The sequence below is a fragment of the Anoplopoma fimbria genome, chromosome 16 (genome assembly GCF_027596085.1).
Source record: "Anoplopoma fimbria isolate UVic2021 breed Golden Eagle Sablefish chromosome 16, Afim_UVic_2022, whole genome shotgun sequence".
Lineage (NCBI taxonomy): Eukaryota > Metazoa > Chordata > Actinopteri > Perciformes > Anoplopomatidae > Anoplopoma > Anoplopoma fimbria.
In genome coordinates, this window is record NC_072464.1 from 8,655,106 (window position 1) to 8,674,613 (window position 19,508).

At 40.6% G+C, this 19,508-nt stretch overlaps 2 protein-coding genes across 3 annotated transcripts in view; one reads left to right on the forward strand and one right to left on the reverse strand.

Moving 5' to 3' along the window:
- LOC129104470 (target of Nesh-SH3) overlaps positions 1-6,923 on the forward strand; it is a 28,269-nt gene extending 21,346 nt beyond the window's left edge. For both annotated transcript variants that reach the window (XM_054615172.1, XM_054615173.1), the window contains 9 exons: positions 633-764; positions 1,104-1,193; positions 1,336-1,545; positions 1,978-2,083; positions 3,563-3,642; positions 4,214-4,243; positions 4,354-4,515; positions 5,580-5,702; positions 5,791-6,923. In XM_054615172.1, coding sequence (XP_054471147.1) covers positions 633-764; positions 1,104-1,193; positions 1,336-1,545; positions 1,978-2,083; positions 3,563-3,642; positions 4,214-4,243; positions 4,354-4,515; positions 5,580-5,702; positions 5,791-5,906 — 1,049 coding nt within the window. In that variant the 3' untranslated portion in view covers positions 5,907-6,923. The remainder of the gene's footprint in view (positions 1-632; positions 765-1,103; positions 1,194-1,335; positions 1,546-1,977; positions 2,084-3,562; positions 3,643-4,213; positions 4,244-4,353; positions 4,516-5,579; positions 5,703-5,790) is intronic.
- Positions 6,924-7,757: 834 nt separating this feature from the next.
- Positions 7,758-19,402, reverse strand: tfg (trafficking from ER to golgi regulator). The gene is made up of 8 exons (XM_054615377.1): positions 19,244-19,402; positions 16,887-17,100; positions 16,568-16,651; positions 14,354-14,500; positions 13,818-13,985; positions 13,576-13,722; positions 9,124-9,219; positions 7,758-9,005 (listed from the first exon to the last, which is right to left on the reverse strand). Exons 2-8 carry the CDS (start codon positions 17,068-17,070, stop codon positions 8,572-8,574), a joined length of 1,260 nt encoding a protein of 419 aa, XP_054471352.1. The 5' UTR covers positions 17,071-17,100; positions 19,244-19,402; the 3' UTR covers positions 7,758-8,571.
- Between the last annotated feature and the right edge of the window lie 106 nt (positions 19,403-19,508).

Sequence of the window (19,508 nt, forward strand, 5' to 3'; positions counted from 1 at the left end):
TGAAGCTTTCTACACTCAATCTGCATAGCCTTGCTAGCTTGAAAGCACTCTTGTTTGTTTATTAGTCCCACATGAATCCAATATGTTCAACTTTAGTTCCACTCCACATTTTTCCACAAGGTTGAATAAGTAACGGCTGCAAAGCCTCTACGCCCTTCCTTGCAGTTTGAGAACCTCTGTCTTAAGCTATTGTTTACAACTAAAAAACTCCTAAATCCGCTTACAATGAAGTGTACAGTGTTTACTAATGATCAAAACAGCATTCATCTTAACACTACAGCTCATCTCAGAGGTCTTGCTCACACTGTTCTCTCTGTCCTCTTATATGTAGAAAAGCTGTTTGTTTGTATGTGTGTGTGTGTGTGTGTGTTTGTGTGTGTGCATGGTTCTGAGCATCTGGGCATCCTTGGTCTCAACAGATGTGTTCTGGGTGACCTTTCTCTCCTTTAAAGAGCACAAGAGATATCACTCAACAAGCAATCTCTGATCTTTCTAGCAGCCAGGAAAACGCCACTGAATTGCTCAGTGAAGATGGCCAGAGCAGATGGATCACAACTGTGTATGACTATGAGTCAGATGATGAGGGTGAACAACTGATCTCTTCTCCTCCTCCCGCTGCTCTCTGTCCTCAGACAAACCCATGGACCTGAAACAGGGAGACAAGGAGTCCATCTTGAAGCCATTCCCTCTGGTCACAGTCAAGCCCAAGCAAGAGCGCAGACAGCAGCAGACAACCACCTCTGCCCCGGCAGTAAACAGTACAAGTAACGCAAATTTAACCTTCATAGGAGACAAGTTAAGAGTCATTGTTACAAGAGAAAATATTTGGGAAAAGCTTTTTTTGTCTTTGGGTTAAAGTATGCAGGTGAAAGTTATCAGGAGATATTGACGATGCAGCTTGCAGGTTTGAAGCCTATAGTAAGGTAACAGAAAAAATGAGAACACTTTATCACATCAATAGCCAGAGAGCAAGCCAGAGCAGGTGCTGAGCTGGCTCGTTATCGACCCAGCGCCAGAGCTATGAAACCGAGGACAGAGAGAGCTTCCAGGGACTGCTGGCACACCAATCTAACCCCAACTCCTCTCTCCTGTTTTCTTTTCAGCCAGCCGTTTTGACATAAATGAAAACTCCTCCATATTCAGGCCCTTGCCTGCATCAGAGGTAGACATCATGGGCAAGAAGCGCTTTGTTGGTAAGGTTTTCATCATGGCCGTTTTACATCTCCACTGCAGTTTTTAAAGCTTCATAAATTAAATCATCAGCTCTCTCAATCGTTTAAAGTGAAAAAGATAGCATAAATGTGTCATTGCTGTTTTTATTGTACCTGTCTGCAGCTCCCCATGTGATATACAAGACCGATAAAAAGCCAGATGAGCCGTGCTCCATCACCTCCTCCCTCACTTACTTCCCTGACGAGGAGGGCAGTGATCAGAACGTGACTGGTCCTCCCCGTGTCCCTCCCTCCAACCTCACTGTGGTTACTGTGGAGGGATGCCCGTCTTTCGTCATTCTTGACTGGCAGAAATCTGACAATGAAACCAGAGGTACTGTAACTACAATAAGAAATACGCAGAATACATAGAAAGGCTGACTTTTGTAAAGCAAAGGGACTCAACTGGTGGTTGAAGCCTTATACAGAAATGTTCTCAGCTTGCCAAACACCTTGGGTCGGGGAGCCTTCTGGTTAGAATTGAAGCGTAGACCCTTTATACTTGTCAACAAGTCTAGTTTTGTTTTGCATGACAACGCCATCTGCAATCAGTTAAGTTGTTTCTCCATTCACCGCAGTAAATTGTACAGATGTATTATAAGCTGTACTTGATGAAGGGCTGTAATAAACTAATTGCTTGTATGTTGAAATGCCAGATTCAACTGATATATAGGTAATGAGGTTGTATAATTTGGAGCTGGTCACAGTTGAAAATGTGGAATTTGTGCTTCTAAAAGCAAACTGATATTCCTGCTCCTATCGTCAGAGTATGAAGTCGTATCCACCACTAAAGGACCAAATGGAGAGGAGGTGTCCATACTGACCACCAACCAGACACACACAGCCGTGGAGAATCTCAAACCAGAGAGCAGGTATGTGGCTCAGACATTATCATGTTAAACAGATCATGTAATGTAAAAATGGGACTCATTAGCTTAACATTCTTTTCATTTATTGGTTGGGTACTCTTATTATGTATAGTTTGGGAGCAACCACCAGCTTTAAATGACCACAAGGTTGTCCACATAAACATTTTGCTTGATGGTTCCCTGTGTTTTCTTTACTGCTAGTAGTGCTATGGTACAGCTTTTCTATGAGAGGGTCCTCTGTTTTTTTTATCCCATGCAGGAGTACATTCATGCATGCACGTGCATGCAGGTGACATGATACATATTCCATCCATCCATCTTCCGTAACCGCTTATCCAGTTAAGGGTCGCGGGGGTGCTGGAGCCGATCCCAGCTGTCAATGGGCGAACGGCAGGGTACACCCTGGACAGGTCGCCAGCCTATCACAGGGCAGACATATATAGACAGACAACCATTCACACTCACATTCACACCTACAGGCAATTTAGAGTCATCAATTAACCTAAGCTGCATGTCTTTGGACTGTGGGAAGCCGGAGAACCCGGAGAGAACCCACGCTGACAACATGCAAACTCCACACAGAAGGTTGTCTGGCCCGGGAATTGAACCCGGGCCCCTCTTGCTGTGAGGCGACAGTGCTAACCACTACACCACCGTGCAGCCCATGATACATATTGCTGCTTCATATTGCTGCCAGCTAGGCAGCTGTGCACCAACAAAGAGAGTGAAGCATTCTTCCAGCCAGTAAACATGGTTGTAAAAAACGCAGGTTTCAAATTTTTAAGAATAATTGGCTTGGCAGGTGATTTAGGAGGAAGGAAATGCATTCATCATGAGCTCAAGAATACACAAAGTATGTTTGGATTGTACACATTACTTTTGTCGGTTTATTAGAAAAACTCCACAGACACCTTTAAAATACTGTATGCTTGAACCGCTGGCTGATTACATTACTAAGTTTCATTGTAGATCTCATCAAGAGGAGTATTAAATGGCACAGACAGGCTATAAGTGCCCTACTATGTGCAGTGAATTATGTTAAGTTTCGCAAGTACAAAATGGCCAAAGTGACACAAAAGCTGAGGAAATCTGGGTGGAGAGGTTCACAGAGTTTTCATTTAGAACTCTGCATCTGGAGTCTCAAAACTCACCAGAACCCTCCCCTGGGCTGGGTTTGCTGGCCAAACTATTGCCAGGACATCTGAATGCAGCACATGGAATAACCATCAGCTCTGTGTGTGTGTGTGTGTGTGTGTGTGTGTGTGTGTGTGTGTGTGTGTGTGTGTGTGTGTGTGTGTGTGTGTGTGTGTGTGTGTGTGTGTGTGTGTGTGTGTGTGTGGGACCCATTCTAAGCTGTCAAATGCAAGAAAATGTAATTTTGCATCCCAGTTCTGGAGGTTTGGGAGTCATTTATATTGCAAACTCCTCAAAGTATGAGGATAAGTATAATATTGATTATTTATTTTTTCTATTTTATTTCAGCTATGAATTCACAGTTACACCAAAGAATGAGATGGGAACAGGACCTTCCAGTGATCCTGTGTCTTTTAGTACAGAATCAGGCAAGTTTCACAAAGAGTATAATCCACTAAAGTCATACTACAGGAAATTCCTTATAAACCCTGATGTTTCCTCTGACAGAAGACACAAATTTATTGTATGGTAATGCCACTGTTAACATTGCTTTAAACCTCAGACGGTGGGCTACTTAGCAGATGTTAGTCCAACGATTTCAACATGATACTGGGGTCTAACTGATTAAGACCTACGGGTCTAGATGTCCTCTTAGGCTCATTGAGGCAAATCATCCCCTGGACCGGAGCACTCTGGACAAAACTAAATTTTCAGCAATCATAAATCAACTGAAGTGCAGGCCTGAGTTGATGGAATGTTGTGTTTTTTTTAACTTCACAATTGCAACATTGAAAGTGGAAAGCTTTTCTTAATTGGCCTCCTGCCCTTGTGCAATCAAAGCCCAGCCTGTTGGGGGGGGTATTGTAAATACTATGCCAAATGGGCTCTGAAACAAGTCTAGGTTTGTCTAGCACAATGATTCAAGATGTCTTCTGTCTGTGTTCATTCTAAGGAGTTTTGATGACGTTATTCATTGCAACATTTTTCTGATGTTTGTAGCGGATCCACGAGTGAGCGAACACGTGTCAGGTGAATATCGTCTTTTTCTAGTGGGTTCCAGAAAAATGTAACTTTTTTACGTTCCTGTTTAAACAGATAACAAACATTACATTACGCCTGTGCTTCTAATGATTTCGTAGCGGGCAAAGATGCCATCTGGACTCAGTTCCCATTTAAATCCGATGACTACTCCGAATGCAATGGAAAGCAGTATGTGAAGAGAACATGGTACCGAAAGTTTGTGGGCATCCAGCTCTGCAACTCTCTGAGATACAAGATCTACCTGAGTGACTCTCTCAATGGTAATTACAGACTGAAAAATAAAGCCAAGTTCAAACTACAGGACGTTCAAAGTTGTCATATCGCTGCATTTCTAATAACATACTATACTATTATTTTTCTAACACATAATATACTATTTATTTTCCATGACATACAATATTTTTATGAAACTTTTTATACCATGACATTTTTGATAACCTTTTGGATGATCTACTATACAATGTTTAAATGACATAATATACTGTGACACTTCTCATGACATTTTTCTTTGGCACAAGAAAGTATGATTCTTTTAAGGACATTTTTATGGCATACCATAGTATGACATTTTTGTTATGAAATTATTATTGACATGCTTTACATTTTTAGGCGTTTATTTAATGGTATACTAATCTTTCACTTTTCTAGGGATATGTTATATGAAATATAATTATATGACCTTATTATTTACTTTTATTTCATGCATTGACATATGTCATAATATTCAATTACTTTTATGATTTATTTTAAGACATTTTCATGGCATACTATACTATTTGTTTTTTAAGCACATACTATATTGATGTTTTTTAAGACATGATATTTTTTATAACGTAGAATTCTGGGACCTTTTTAAGACATATTGTATGACATAGAATACTATGACCTTTTTGGGGATTTTTTTTTATTATATAGTATACTATGACATTTTAATAAAATACTATACTTTTTATGACATTTGGCACCTTTTATGACATACTAAACTGAGATTTATTACAACATTTTAATGACATACTATACTACTAATTTTTTTTACAACAGAGTTGTATCACGTACTGTACTATTTTATTAAAATATTCTATACTATGACTTTTTAATAACATGCTATACTATTAAAAAATGTTTTACATATGATATGTGACATTTTTTATGACATAGTATAGTATGACATTTTTTACAATATATCTTGAGACATACTATAGCATTTTTAAAGTATTCTGTATGACATAGTCAAAATTGTCATGTTTATGACATAATATACTGTGACATTTTTGCTGACATTTTTTATGACAACCACCATCTCCTTCCTTTTCCCTCTCTATAGGGAAGTTTTACAACATTGGAGATCAGACGGGACATGGTGAGGACCACTGTCAATTTGTGGACTCCTTCCTGGATGGACGAACTGGCACCCAGATGTTTGCTGACCAGCTACCAAGCAGGCTAGGTATTTTGGTTAGTCACAACCATAAAGAAATCAAGTCTTTAATTATGTAGACTCTTATACTCTCCTCTGTGTCTCTGTATTGTACCAGGATTTTATAGGGCGTTGAGACAAGAACCTGTCAGCTTTGGAGAGATTGGAGGGAAGTCACATGTTACCTACGTGGGCTGGTACGAGTGTGGCACCCCCATACCTGGGAAGTGGTAAGATCCCAAAGGGCTGTCCAGGAAGGATGACTTTGTCGATGGGGAGGAATAAGATGTCTGACTAGGCCTAAAGGCAGGTGGGCCTTTCTTTCTTGTTACCATGGACAATGTTGATAGGTCTATCTGATGGGTGTGAACTCAGCCTACTCTCCCAGGTATCAACCTGTTCAGGACTATTGTGTCACAAAACTCTATTGAGTGCATTTGTACCATTAGTCTTATTTCTCTATTTATCAAAAATGCGTTCAACAAAGGAATGCAGCAGTCTGAGTGAACCAAAATGTTGAATATACAGTAGAGAAAATATTCCAGAGAAAATGTTGGGAAGCTGGCTCCCAAAGTGTAATAACTTGTATGATATTATTTATCAAAGGGGAGCGTTATTGAATATTCTCTGTGTGATTTTGGGATGAGAAAGTAAAAATTGTTCCCAATACTTTCATGTCAATGAGCACACACATTTTGTCATTTGTATACAGAAAGGTGCAAATCATACTTCCATTGTACATTTGGATTATGTAAAAATACAAGTATACACAGACATGCAGAATTGACCTTCTGCTGGCCCTAAGGCATTGTTAGCAGTTGCAGTTTGCACAGTATTAAACCTTTGTTCATATATGTATATGGTGTGAAATTCAATATGTATACCAGGGATCATATAGTTTGATATATTTCAGGTAAGAGATAAAACAGCTATTAGCCAAATTGTTTATCTAATGTTAGAAAGCCAAAGCTTGAGCCCGATGTTTCTATGGGGTCTCTTGGAAAGATTTATGTATTTTTAATGCTTGTGCAGTTTTATCCTGTATTTTATTAAAAATTGAAATACATATGAAAAAGAGTAACTGAATCAAGCGTCAATGTGGAAAAGACATACTATAAGTAATGACAAAACTGATTTTTTTTGTGTTCAAACATACGAAAGTGTACATAAAGCCTTAAATCATTGGAGAGAAAATATCAGGTTTTTCCCCACATCTGGCACGACTGCAGTTGTTTTTGGTTCACCATGTTTCCAGCAATAAATCTTGTTTTTGTATTTACTGATATTCATTTCCATTTCAATTAAACGCATTTAATGTTTAAGGTTAAGTTAGACATTTTGGCAAGTCTAAAGTAATTCTCTCTTGCAAAGAGTTGGATGAGACGATTTCCTAACACTCTCTGAAGTTACTGTTAGCCCGCTAACTAAACTTAGCATGGACTGGAACACTTCAGGTTTTGAACAAAAAGTGCATAATACAGTGCATAATACATTCACTGTGTAGTACGTTCAGTTGCGAATCACTGAACTTGCACTTTTACCTCGCAGTGCTTGACCAGGGCTTCAACTTCTGATCTTAAATGGATAAATGAGAATAATGAATGTAATACGGAATTAATCCAAAGCGATAGACATTATCTAATCAGTTTAATAAATTCCAAACATTGTGCCAACTGTACCAATATTGCTATTTACATTTTAAGAAGGGGATTTTGGTTTGGCACAGACTAGCTAAAGAGCAATGCTAAACACACTTCTCCAAATGATCTATAATAAAACCCTATGTGCTCAATTCCTTTCACCCAATGAGACAATTTGAACTGAAATACCAACCACATACTCCCATGCCACATGCCTCAGCCAACCACAATTCCACAGGCAGGAAAACTAAATAGGAATACCAGCATTACTACAGTTTTCCAAATCTTGGTGGGGGAGAAGAGGAAAAGAGAAGCCAAACTTAACAGAGACAGAGTCAGAAAGCCTCAAAGTGAGGAAGAGTGTTAAGAAAAAGACAGCAAAACAACATGCGGGCCAAGATATCAAAATCAAATCAAAGAGATAAAAACGGACTCCAACTGGGTTTCAATTATTTATTAGGTTCAAGAAAAAAATGTTACAGTTTATACATAAACAACTTAACTCACTTAAGGGTGGAATTGGATTTATTAGTAAAAACCAGTGATAAGATAAAGAGAGGAATAGCAAGCTTTATTGGAGATGATATAATTAGCTAAACAAAAGAAGCTTTCTTCATGACATTGGGATCTACTCCTCCCATAAGCCATCACTTAGCTAGTTTTTCCCAACATGGGGCAGTTTCATTGACACATCATTAATACCGACATGGTGGTGAAATTGATCAAAACCAAGAATAAAAACCAACAAACTCAAACGGACAAAACCAAACAACAAAAGGGTAATTTTTCATTTAGATAGTGTCTTATGAATGCATCTCAACTCGGTTAGTTCAACACAACCGGTTGAAATACAGAAAGTGGATGCTGATCTCACTCGCTTATGAAGCGCTACCATGTGCAACAGCCTGTTTTGGTCTCCCAGGTGTGTGCATACAGACTGATTACATTTTTTTACAGATACAAGAGGGAGAAGCAGACAGTAGTGGTGATGGTGACAGAAGAAGAAGGGGAAATAACACAAGGAGAATACACCAGGGCCGGAGCAGAGTGGTGTGCTGGAGAGACAGCATACAAACGCTAACCATCAGACTGGGGGGTGGGGGGTGTTTGTTTCATATTTGGACTTGATATTTGTATGGGACAGGGGGGGGGTGCAGAGTCGTAAACCATGTTTTCTGCACCCACTTAAAACAGTTGGAGCCACACATAGGGGAGGGGTTAAGGGGCCTGTGTGGATCAGTAACATCCGCTATCCTCTTTTACCGGTACCCAGGGCCAGGCTGGGTGTAGCCCTGGCCGTAAGGGGGGCGGTTGCGGGCGTACGGGTTAGCAGCTCCGGGTGGAGGGGTGACAGTGTTGCCTGGAGGCGGGGTGTATCCTGGGCGAGGTTGGTATCCTGAGCCAGGCTGGGTGTTGGGCGGGAGGCTGTAGTTGGCAGGCTGGGAGGCCTGGGAGGTATAGTTTTGGGGAGGGAAGGCTCCTGGTGGATACTGCTGGGCTCCCTGAGATGGATGGGGCTGCTGGGGCTGCTGGGGCTGCTGCTGCTGCTGCTGCTGGCCACCCTGGAAGCCCGGAGCTGGAGCTGGAGCTTGACCGGGGGCTTGAGCCTGGGAGGAGGGAGGAGCGTAGCTCTGAAACTGCTGCTGTGGCTGTGGCGGGCCAGGCTGAGGGGCTCCGGGCTGAGTGCTGTATCCTGTAGAGAGGGAGGAAGGAATGGAGTCTTTTTAATTCATCTTTGAGGGGGAAAAAGAGCCAAACACAGCAGCTACCTCTTTTTAAACTTTTAAAATCCTGACCATTTTTACTCTTACCAGAGTACTGCATACCGTACTGCTGCTGCTGAGGTGGGGCACCTGGTTGCTGAGGCGGGTATCCACCTGGAGCCTGGTACTGCTGATACACCTGACCTAAAGAGACAGGGACAAGCATAATCAGTACACAGATAGAACCAAAATGATATTCAATACCAATATGAGCAATTGGTCTATGGTCTCAGTTACCCTTCCAAGTATCTTGTATCTGGTTAAAACTCTTTTATGAGATGTAATGCACTTCCATTCACACTTAGCTGCAGACATGCAATACTAGGCCCACAGACATTCAGAACTCAGGCAGGAGTTGAAGGAGTTGTCCTCTGCACCACCAGACACAGCTAAGTTTGCAGACAGTGACTTCCTGTTGCACTTTTATTAAGTATGACTTCACCAGTCCACGCTGCGTATATGCATACAGTACCAGTCAAAAGTTTGGACACACCTTCTCATTCAATGGTTTTTCTTTGTTTTTCATTTTATTTTTTTCTACATTGTAGATTAATATTGAAGACATCCAAACTATGAAGGAACACATATGGAATTATGTGGTAAACAAACAAATGCTCAACAAATCAGAATATGTTTTATATTTTACATTCTTCAAAGTAATTGAATGAGAAGGTGTGTCCAAACTTTTGACTGGTACTGTATGTGGCCTTCATTATTTCTACAGCTCCAGTCATCTTACTAATGTGTCTTAAAAAGCCTCTGAACATCCAAGGAGGCCTAGGGCAACATGTTACACTTATTAGCCATGTTTGACTAGCATGATGAGTAATCAGTTACATCTTGCTTGGCAGTGATGCTGTTGCACATCATTTCAAAAACATGGAAACTATTTTTCCTTGTTATTTCAGTTTCAAATTGAGTTTTCCATTGAAAGCAGAACTTAACAAGGCCTAAACTTTACTCCCACATCTCCAGCCTGGCATATATATTGGGGTAAATATACCAAATTCACAAAGAAAGAAGGCCACACTGTGGTTCACTGGCCTTTTTGAGTGCTTGATTTTCATCCCTTTGGGTCTGACCAAAGAAAAGCTGAAAAGGACTCTTATAAAATGATGTACTATCAGAGAACCTAAATGCACTCTGAAACAACTCTCCCTTTTTTGTGTCCAATTATTAAAAACATTTAAAGTAGGACATACAGCACACATACACTTATTGTCCCAAAGGAAATTACTTTGCAGCTTTTGCTCAATGAACCAGCAGTCAGAAAACAAGTCACCTTACTTTGCATTGATCTAGGAGACACTTAACAACTTTTTATCCAGCCAGAAACAGTCTACCTCTTTTGTGTCTTTAATGAAGCTTTACAGTGAGGTGACAGCCATCTGTTATCTCACTGACCTGCACCTCTAATGTAAACACCAAGGGCTTTATTGTGTGAGAAGGCATGTGTGTTGAATTTTTTTTCTACTGCTCTCTTCGACCTGTAATCGATCATGGGTGTTATGCAGGAGTGATGGAAGGATGCGTGGCCTGGGGAGTTCATTTCACTCCAGTGTAGCCAAGAGGTCAGCTCTTTGCCGGCCGAGTGCTCACAAGAGGAAGAACATGACTCACTGAAGCTGCAATGCTTCATGAGAAAAATCCCAAGTTGGGAAAATCATGTTCATTGGTAACAAATAAGCATTTGGCTGTAGTTTTGCTGACCTCTAAACATGCCTCAAGAAAGAATCATGAGGACGAGGTCCTATTTTTAAATCAACAATTCACACCAAACACACGTCGGCCCATCTGATAAAAAAAAAAAAAAGCCTCGTGCAAATGTATAAGCTATCGCCACATGTACATGTGTTTACAGTTTCTCTCCGTCTTCACACATCTTGCCAAGGGTCTATCAGCATCTGACAGACAACAGGTAACAATCTTTGCCATCTGCTCATGGATCTTGTTAGCAGCATTCTTATGGCAACAAGTAACCTAAGCTTGCATTAAACGTGAGCTTTAGACGAGGCTTTAAAAAGGCCACACATGCTCAGTTGGCATCCAATCTCATGTATTACCTTTTAGAAATTCCCGTGCATTGGACTGACCTCTCGGATTCGCCTTAAGGCTGTCATACAGACAAACAGTCTGCAACCAGAGACAGGAATAAATTGAGGTGGGGTCGAGTGAGAGATGGGGCTGGGGAGGATCTAGTTTAAAGACTTTGTTTGCCAAATACCAACCATCTGCAGCCTTGGAAGTAAGATAAAAAGATGAAGAATGGAGACTGTACTAAACGGACAAACAGTTTGTTGCCACGTAGGGCTTGGAGATGTATCCAACAAACGTTTACAAAGCAGGACAGATACAGTCTGAGCATCTGAAACTTTTGCTCAACAAAAGCCTCTAGGGCTGCCGCAAATAGTCGGCATAATCAGTTCAATCTTTTGTCCTTTGAGCTGCTGAATACACTCATAAAGCCATAAAGTCAAAACTCCATTAAAGAAGCGTTTAAAGGGAAAACACATTTCCAGCGCAAAGAGCTCCCCCGGTTCACCTGCTCAGAACACCCAAACAAAAGCCAAATGAACGGCTCCTGGTCCATCCATTTGGATCACAAACGTGGGAAAGTGTGCGGTAAGAATGTGGGGAGTATATTTTGATACTCTATGACAATATCTTAATTTAAGATTTCAGGGGGAAAATCAACTAAAATGAAATGCTCAATTCAAGATTTATTTTTTTAGAGAAAATGAAACTCAAATTGTTGAGATAAATCAAATAGTCAGTAAAATTCTTTGTCGTTGAGCTGGCCAAACACTGGGACTGAATAAGTCTTCATTTGGATCAACCAAACTCTAATTGAACTCTATGGAGAGGCCCTGCACAGCCAACCAGGCCAAACCACAAACCACCAGTTAAATGGCAGTAGTCAAGCCGCATGTGTGCTGATCTTCAGTGCTGCAGGTGCGGTCTGGAGTCAGCGCATTGAGAACAAGTTACAGCTCTCAAACATTGCAACAGAAAGGCATCTCCTTTGCTCCAGGGGTCTCCTCATTCAGCAAGGCCAAACCACAAGCTAAAAGCAAAAATGGATTTGATCCATTTACAACAATGTGGTAAACAATACATCATGCCTGACCTCTGTTGCTCCACCTGCCTGGGCCGTTCTTCACAACAACAGGAGAAACAGCCAGAGAATTCCCTCATTACCACTGGTAGTAATCAATTAAATGTTCATGGGAGCATTATCTAGTATGCCAACTTTTTTCTCTCCATCTTTTAAATGCTTTTCTATCCAACATCTAGTAGTTATTGTCTCGGTGTGCATGCTTTTGTGAATACTTTTCAGAAAAGACCATTTCCCAGATTGGCGCCGAGAAAATTAAGTAAAATAAGTTGTGTTTGTTTTTCCCAAAATAGTGTCTTATCATTTGTTCATTTATCTTCAGCTAGGCCTTTGGTTTGGGTCCAGTATGTCCGTGTTAAAAACCACACACAGGAGAGAGATGTGATAAAGGCTCTGCTGAGTAAGATAAACCCTAAATCCATGGATACTCTTGTTTACAGAGTGTTGATTAGGATTCCACAGTGGTGAGACTAAAGTATAATTTATCATTCAATTCAAATTGATCTAATTCCCCCCCAAAAAGAGACAAACATTTGCTTTAAGTACATGCAGTAAACTGTAAATCTGAACTGCAAACTTCAGTAAATGTAAACTGGTTGAAAAAGATACTGTATATTCACCTAAATGATTATCCTCCTCCATCTGTTCCTTTACTTGAAATATTTGCTTTCATTTTCTCTGGGATCGTTCTTCTTATTTCAAAACAACATTCGTCCAACCCATTAACACAGCTAATCTGACAGCCGGCAGGATGAAAGTGATACAGTTTGTAATCCACTGAGAAATTAAAAAGAAGGTAGGTGGAATTTGAACAACACAGCTAACTAAACAATGGCAGCAGTGTCTGGGGCATTATTTGATCTTAGTCCAGACAAATATTATATTACACTTCAGTGTGTAATTGTTTTTAGAGTGGACACAGCCAAGCGAGGCATGAAATTACATCTCACACACAGCAGGACTACACTGACTGCGGCGATGACTGCATGTTCTGGGAATTAATCCTTCAGTCACAGTTTTGAAGAAAAGGAACGGGCCTGTGTGAACGTACTGCATGTCCATGACCACAGTCGAGACGTGACTGAACTCACAACCTAATAAAAATAAGAAAAACCGCAGCTTGAAGTTTCTATGATTTAATATGTTTATTTGTCAAACATTTTGATTTATTTTATAGGGTTTTTACTGCAGTACTAAGTGTGTGTGTGTGTGTGTGTGTGTGTGTGTGTGGTGTGCGTGTGGACCAGGACACTTAAACAATGGACACTTAAACAATGTGTGTGTGTGTGTGTGTGTGTGTGTGTGTGTGTGTGTGTGTGTGTGTGTGTGTGTGTGTGTGTGTGTGTGTGTGTGTGTGTGTGTGTGTGTGTGTGTGTGTATCTCACCATCCATGGCAGCTGGGGGTCCCTGCTGCACTCCAGCATATGGAGCCTGTGGTTGGGGGGGCACAGCTGGCTGATGGGCTGCAGACGAGGAGGAGGCAATGCTGTCAGGGGTTCCTGAGCGCTCCTCTGGCGCAACCGCTGGAGGAGCTACTCAGACGGCACAGAGAAGATAAAAATTCTTTACATGACTGCACGAAAACAAAACAAATTCTATTGTTTTGCATTTCAGTATGGTGACGTACCTTGGGCCTGGTCCTCACTCAGGCCAAAAGCGGAGATGACATTCTTGCTGACCTCGTCCTGGTTTTTTAATGGGTCGAAGGCTGACATGCTGGCTGCACTGACTGGAATGGTCTGTTTCACTGTGTGATCTGCTGCCACCACTTTCCCTTCACGTCCATCCACTGATTCTAGAAACAACAGGCACGGAAATGTTTAAGAACCAGCAGAGACAAAGACAAAATGTGGCAATATCGTAATGCTGTAAACTGTTTGTAATTACACCATTAACACAAACATGTAGTACAAGATATATGAGGGTTTTTGACGTTTATAAAAATGAAAACTGCCAAAGTATCATAAAATACCGAGATTATACTCCTGCATTTGATTTAGAAAAAAATACTACAGATTTATTTCATTCCTTGATTCCAGCCAAATCACATGAATACAGTAGGATTTTTCAGGAGGGGGCCAGATAAAATAATAACAGCTCATGGAGAATAAACTGCAGCACATAGTAGGTTAAAAGCCAAATAATGGGGGGGGGTCTGCTTACCACTGACAGGTGCTGTAGCAGCCAGACCAGGATCTGTGGGGGGCTCCAGGCTATCCAGGAGGTTGTTGACTTTATTCCTGAGCTCAATGAGCTCCCTGCGCAGGTACTTCACCTGACTAGACTCCAAAGGCCGCGGCTGACCATTCACTGCAGATAAAGAGAGATGTAGAGGGCACAAGTGAGCAACTTAAACAAAACTTTGTTATTTGTTTGAGGCGTGAGATTGAAGAAGTCAAACATTTCACCATCTCTGAACAGCCTACTCAATTTGTGTATTAGACCTCTAAGAGGGTGATGGAAAGAATTTGACCCCTAAACACAGAAGGCAACAATCCCGGGTTCATACCTTTATTAAAAAGGACATTTATGTTTGTTACTGGATCTCATTATTTACAATGATACATTACTTGTCTTAACATTGTCTAGAACTTGAAGTGCTTCCTGACATAGATCCTGGTCTAGATCTGAGTTATAGGCATTAGCTTACATAATAGTTGAGTCAGACTGTACACAATTGTGTCAACAGCTCAGCAGATTGTAAACCAAACAAAAAGTAGCAGGAAAATCCAAGTGTTAATCAACAGTGTATACTAGTAATTATGCAGTTCATTGGTCTGGAAAAGTATGTACACAACACAATTGATGACCTGTCCCAATGCTGTTGGCTCCACACTCCAAATACCTGGTATTACAGAGCTCATACATCACATGGTTGAAAGGACAAAGCAGCTCACAAAAGCAGCCAGGCTGACAGAGGGACTGCTTATTTAATGAAACTGAATTAAAGCTATCAAACCAAGAGGTACATTACAATAATGTCAATATGCATGAAACACAGAACAAAGGCCTTCACAACCTTTGACCTGATATTACCTCTCGTTTCTTTCAAGCGTTATTTTTCCCCAACACAAATTAATTGAGGGGTAAAAAATATGCAAAAGAATGAAAGCTAAAATGGAGATCGACAGACATTCCTTTCTCACACAAGTTTCTCTGTTTGAGTGGATAATGCTGAACAGAGATGCACGAGGTCATTCGGCATTGTGCTGAGACCTGGTCTGCCAAAGATTTCAGTCGCTCTCGCTCCATTTGAATCTCGACACATGTCCGAGAGTATCAGTTCCACGTGAGTTCATGACTTAAAAGACGAGCCAAGACTCAGTTTTGATTGGGAGGAAGTAAGAAAAGAAAAAGTCGTACAGCTCCCTGGCTTCTAATAGCAGCATCAGGAGGACAGACTGACTAGGAGCAGAGCACAGGAAACAGCATCATGTTGTCATTACTGATTAACAAGTCAACTGAGTGTATCAGATTCCGTAAGTTACTAACTCTTAGTTCATTTCACTTTTTTCTTTTGCCAAAATAGATAAAATTCAAAGCTTTTTTATTATCATATTAGGAGAGCATGTACATATTTATTGTTTGTTTTTGTCTGGAAAAGATCCAATTTCTACCAAGGTTTAGTAATCAAACAAGACAGCTCACACAATTTGCCCATAAAGCACATGTACATTTTGATATGTATATGTTTGTATATGCGATGCGGTTACTGGGCTTAGCATTTTTTTAATATTCCTATACAAGCAATGATGAAAATCATACTATTGGTCAATACTTACTTGATTAATACTTAATGAAATGCAAGTACTTTGGCATTCATGTCAAAAACATGAATTTTCAACACAACTTAATGCAATGAGTTATTACTATAAACAAAAACAGGCCTCAGACTGAGATGTGAGGGTGAGACTGTTGCTAGGGAAATGTTATCAATTATTTTATGGCTTACTCACTGACTGTGGATTTGGCTGGGCTGGTACATATTCAAAATTAAGATGAGGAACCTGTTGAACTGGCCCAGAGGGCTTTTGTTAATACATTCATCCACTGACTTTCACTTTCTTTCTTTGTTGAACCAGCGCTTAGAAACAACCAGAAATTCCACCCCAAATGAGTCAGAAGGGAGTGTACACAACCATCTTTAAGACAGAGTAGAGCTGATATTTGTTGCTAAGCTGGACTGCCCTCATGTGACTGATTGCTGTAACAGCTGATGTGAACCATCTTGGTTTACATTTTATCACGATGACTCTATCACATGATTTAAGACATCTACAGGTTTGAAGATGGGATTCATCAAAACAAAATTCAAACACAGCATGGTTGTGTATGTCTAAGAAGGGCAACTGAAAGGAAATGCATTTGAAATCTTACCAAACAAAGTCAGTTTGAGTATTCTACTGCACTGGATGGCGAAGGATAAGTCAGAGCTGTCAAAGATGGTAATGAGGTCATCATCTAAAAAAAGGTAAAAGAGAGACCAGATTATTCAATGTACCACAGAAGACATGTTAGAATATTTTAAAAACATCAGACTTACACGGTTAAGTGACCTGGTAAAGTAATTAGTATATCCGTATCATTAACCCTATACAAGGTAATAATAAATAAGCTGGCCTCAGAAAACTCATTGTAAACATTCACATATTACCCTCGAGACCAATTAGAACAAAGGGCCCATGTCCTGACTCACCTTCATCCTTGTATTTGATGGTAACCTCGTCATTACTCTGCAGCTTCCCTCTGAAGACACGCTGCATCATCAGCACCAGCTCGTCATAAGTAATGTCTTCGTTATGGATAGGGATGCGTCTGATGTCGTCGCCCAACTGGGCTTTGATGATCAGCTTCCCGCTCAGGTCTAGCTGGCCGTTCATGGTGCCGTCCGACCTCTTCTGCTCCCACCACTAAACAGTCAGAGGAAAGGTAGTTTTAAAAACAACCAAGTCTGTTGTTTCAGCTTTCCTTCTCTCTTTCTCAATGTTAAGAAGGGCCTATTTGAGTAAAATTATCAACAGATGAATTGGACTAAATTTGATCGTATGTTGATTATTACAGAAGAAACGTTACATTCATAAAAATTGTAAAGTAGGTCACAAATAACTTCAGGCATCAACAGCATCAATGCAAATTGATTTTACTGACAATACTGTTTGCAAGCAAACAAGATTCAATTCCACTAGGACTGCAAGATGGTGTTTAAAATAAAAACAAGACCATCACTCTGCTCAGTGTTGACAGGTCTCTAATATTTACTTAATTCCATTTTTGGAAATAAAATGTATTCTGTCAATCAATAAAATCCCATCATAATATATTTATCATTATAGTCAGAGTGAGGCCTTAGATAATACACTGTGCCTGTGTAAGTAGGTTAACAGGTCAGGAGAAGTGGTTGCTGTGAGAGTAGTTATTTATGATTAAAATGTGGCTGTCTTGTTACATTAACAAGGACAATGGAATTATGTGTAAAGTAGCAGCTCATCTTTATTGTAACGGAGTCATATTGCATTCTTTCCAAACAGTCACATATTAAGTGAGAGAGCTTCTCTTTACTAATCTATCTTTTGATTTAATAGTCCCCCTCAATCTTTAACAATGAGGCCAAATTCCTGCAGGGTACTGATGTGTTTTCTAAAGTCTGTTTATACTTGTTATTATCTAATCTACTGATTAAGAGTATGGCTATGCGGTCACAATATCACACAGTTTTACTTGAACTGCAGAGTCTAAGGGTCAAACATCGCCCTGTGAGGTGGCAAAGGCAGCTCCATGATATTACAGACTTTGACACTAAATAGCAGAGAGGTGATTAGATAATCAAGGCTTTCAACTGTGGATCTCTTATAATGTGATAGACAACTGAAACTCGCAAATGTTGCCAAGTCTGCAATCCTAGATGTGTCGTATTAGTTTGTTTCTGCACTGTACTTTTGCTCTGGTTTATGCTCTTAGATGCTTGTTTAAGAAAGGAGATGCACTTCTGGTGACCAGTAGTTCTCTTGAATACCTATGTTGAATACACTTATTGTAAGTCGCTTTGGATAAAAGCGTCTGCTAAATGACTGTAATGTAATGTAATGTAATGTAACTGTCGCTTCCATACATGTAGTTATACAAGTAAAGCCTCAACGGTCTTTGATAAATTGATGGTGAGTAGTCAGCATTGGGACTAACTATGACGTTGCCTATTGATGTTCAGTTGTGAATGTAATTCCTGAAACTCTGCGGCTTTGACTGTCCCAGCCAGATGAATAATTGGCTGGATGCTAGGGATTGAGTGGTGGCTAACGTGTAGCATACAGTTAGCTAAATTGCTAAATGATATGGGGATAGCTTAACAACAAAGTTATTTTACACTGAGATTGGCAACATATGAATAGTTGGTGACACGTTTAGTACATCAGAAATAAACGATTGAAATGTCTTTGTGGTCCAGATAACGCTGCTTTTAAACCAGGCTCATTCGCAGAGTCATCTGTCAGAGGTGTGTTTACAGCTAGCTAGCTACCGACTGCTAACGTTAGCTAGGCCGGTTCCTCATTAACCTGACACTATGAGCTATGACTGTACGGTTCACAGCAATAGTGTAGGTAACATCCCGTTGTGTAGTTCAGTGTCTTTGATTGTGATAGCTTGCCTTCATTTTACTGTACAGCAATCGACGCCAAAAACGCAAAAACCGGTTTCCTCTGTAACGTAACAGTTGACGCTAACGTGACTTCTCATCTGTAAATCAACGCTGGATAAACCTGCCTACTTGACACAGCAGTGTGGCGACTCTGCCTTCCTTAAAGTAGGAATAGATTGGTATCTGATATTTAACCGCTAACTAAATCCCCACGAATCTTCCTCGACACCTGTGAGCTGGTGTGGCGTTAGCTTAGCTCCCTGCGCAGCGGACGTAACATTAGTAGCTAGCTAGCGAGCTAACCCCTTAGCTTGTTAGCTACTGAAACCCCACTACAACTATATGAGAGCACAGGAGCTGCTGTGTAGCTTCAACACATTCATGACATGCCTGGACCCAAACAAAAGAAAGTATTTGACCTGAATCAGAAGACTTGCCCACGCTGTGTGTCACAGGTTTCCCCAAACCGTGAAAATCAAAAATGTTAGCTGGACTAGCTAGACCCGGGTGCCAGCATCAGGAAGTGTTCTCCGAGACTGTCAACGTCAACCAGTACGTGGCATTCATTGTGCGCAGGCGCAGACCGTCTCAGAACAAAGTGCGTTGTGCCCGGTGTGAAGCTGATTAAACATCAAGTATAACACATTCAAGAGCATTCATTACATTTCATTTGTTTACAATGCA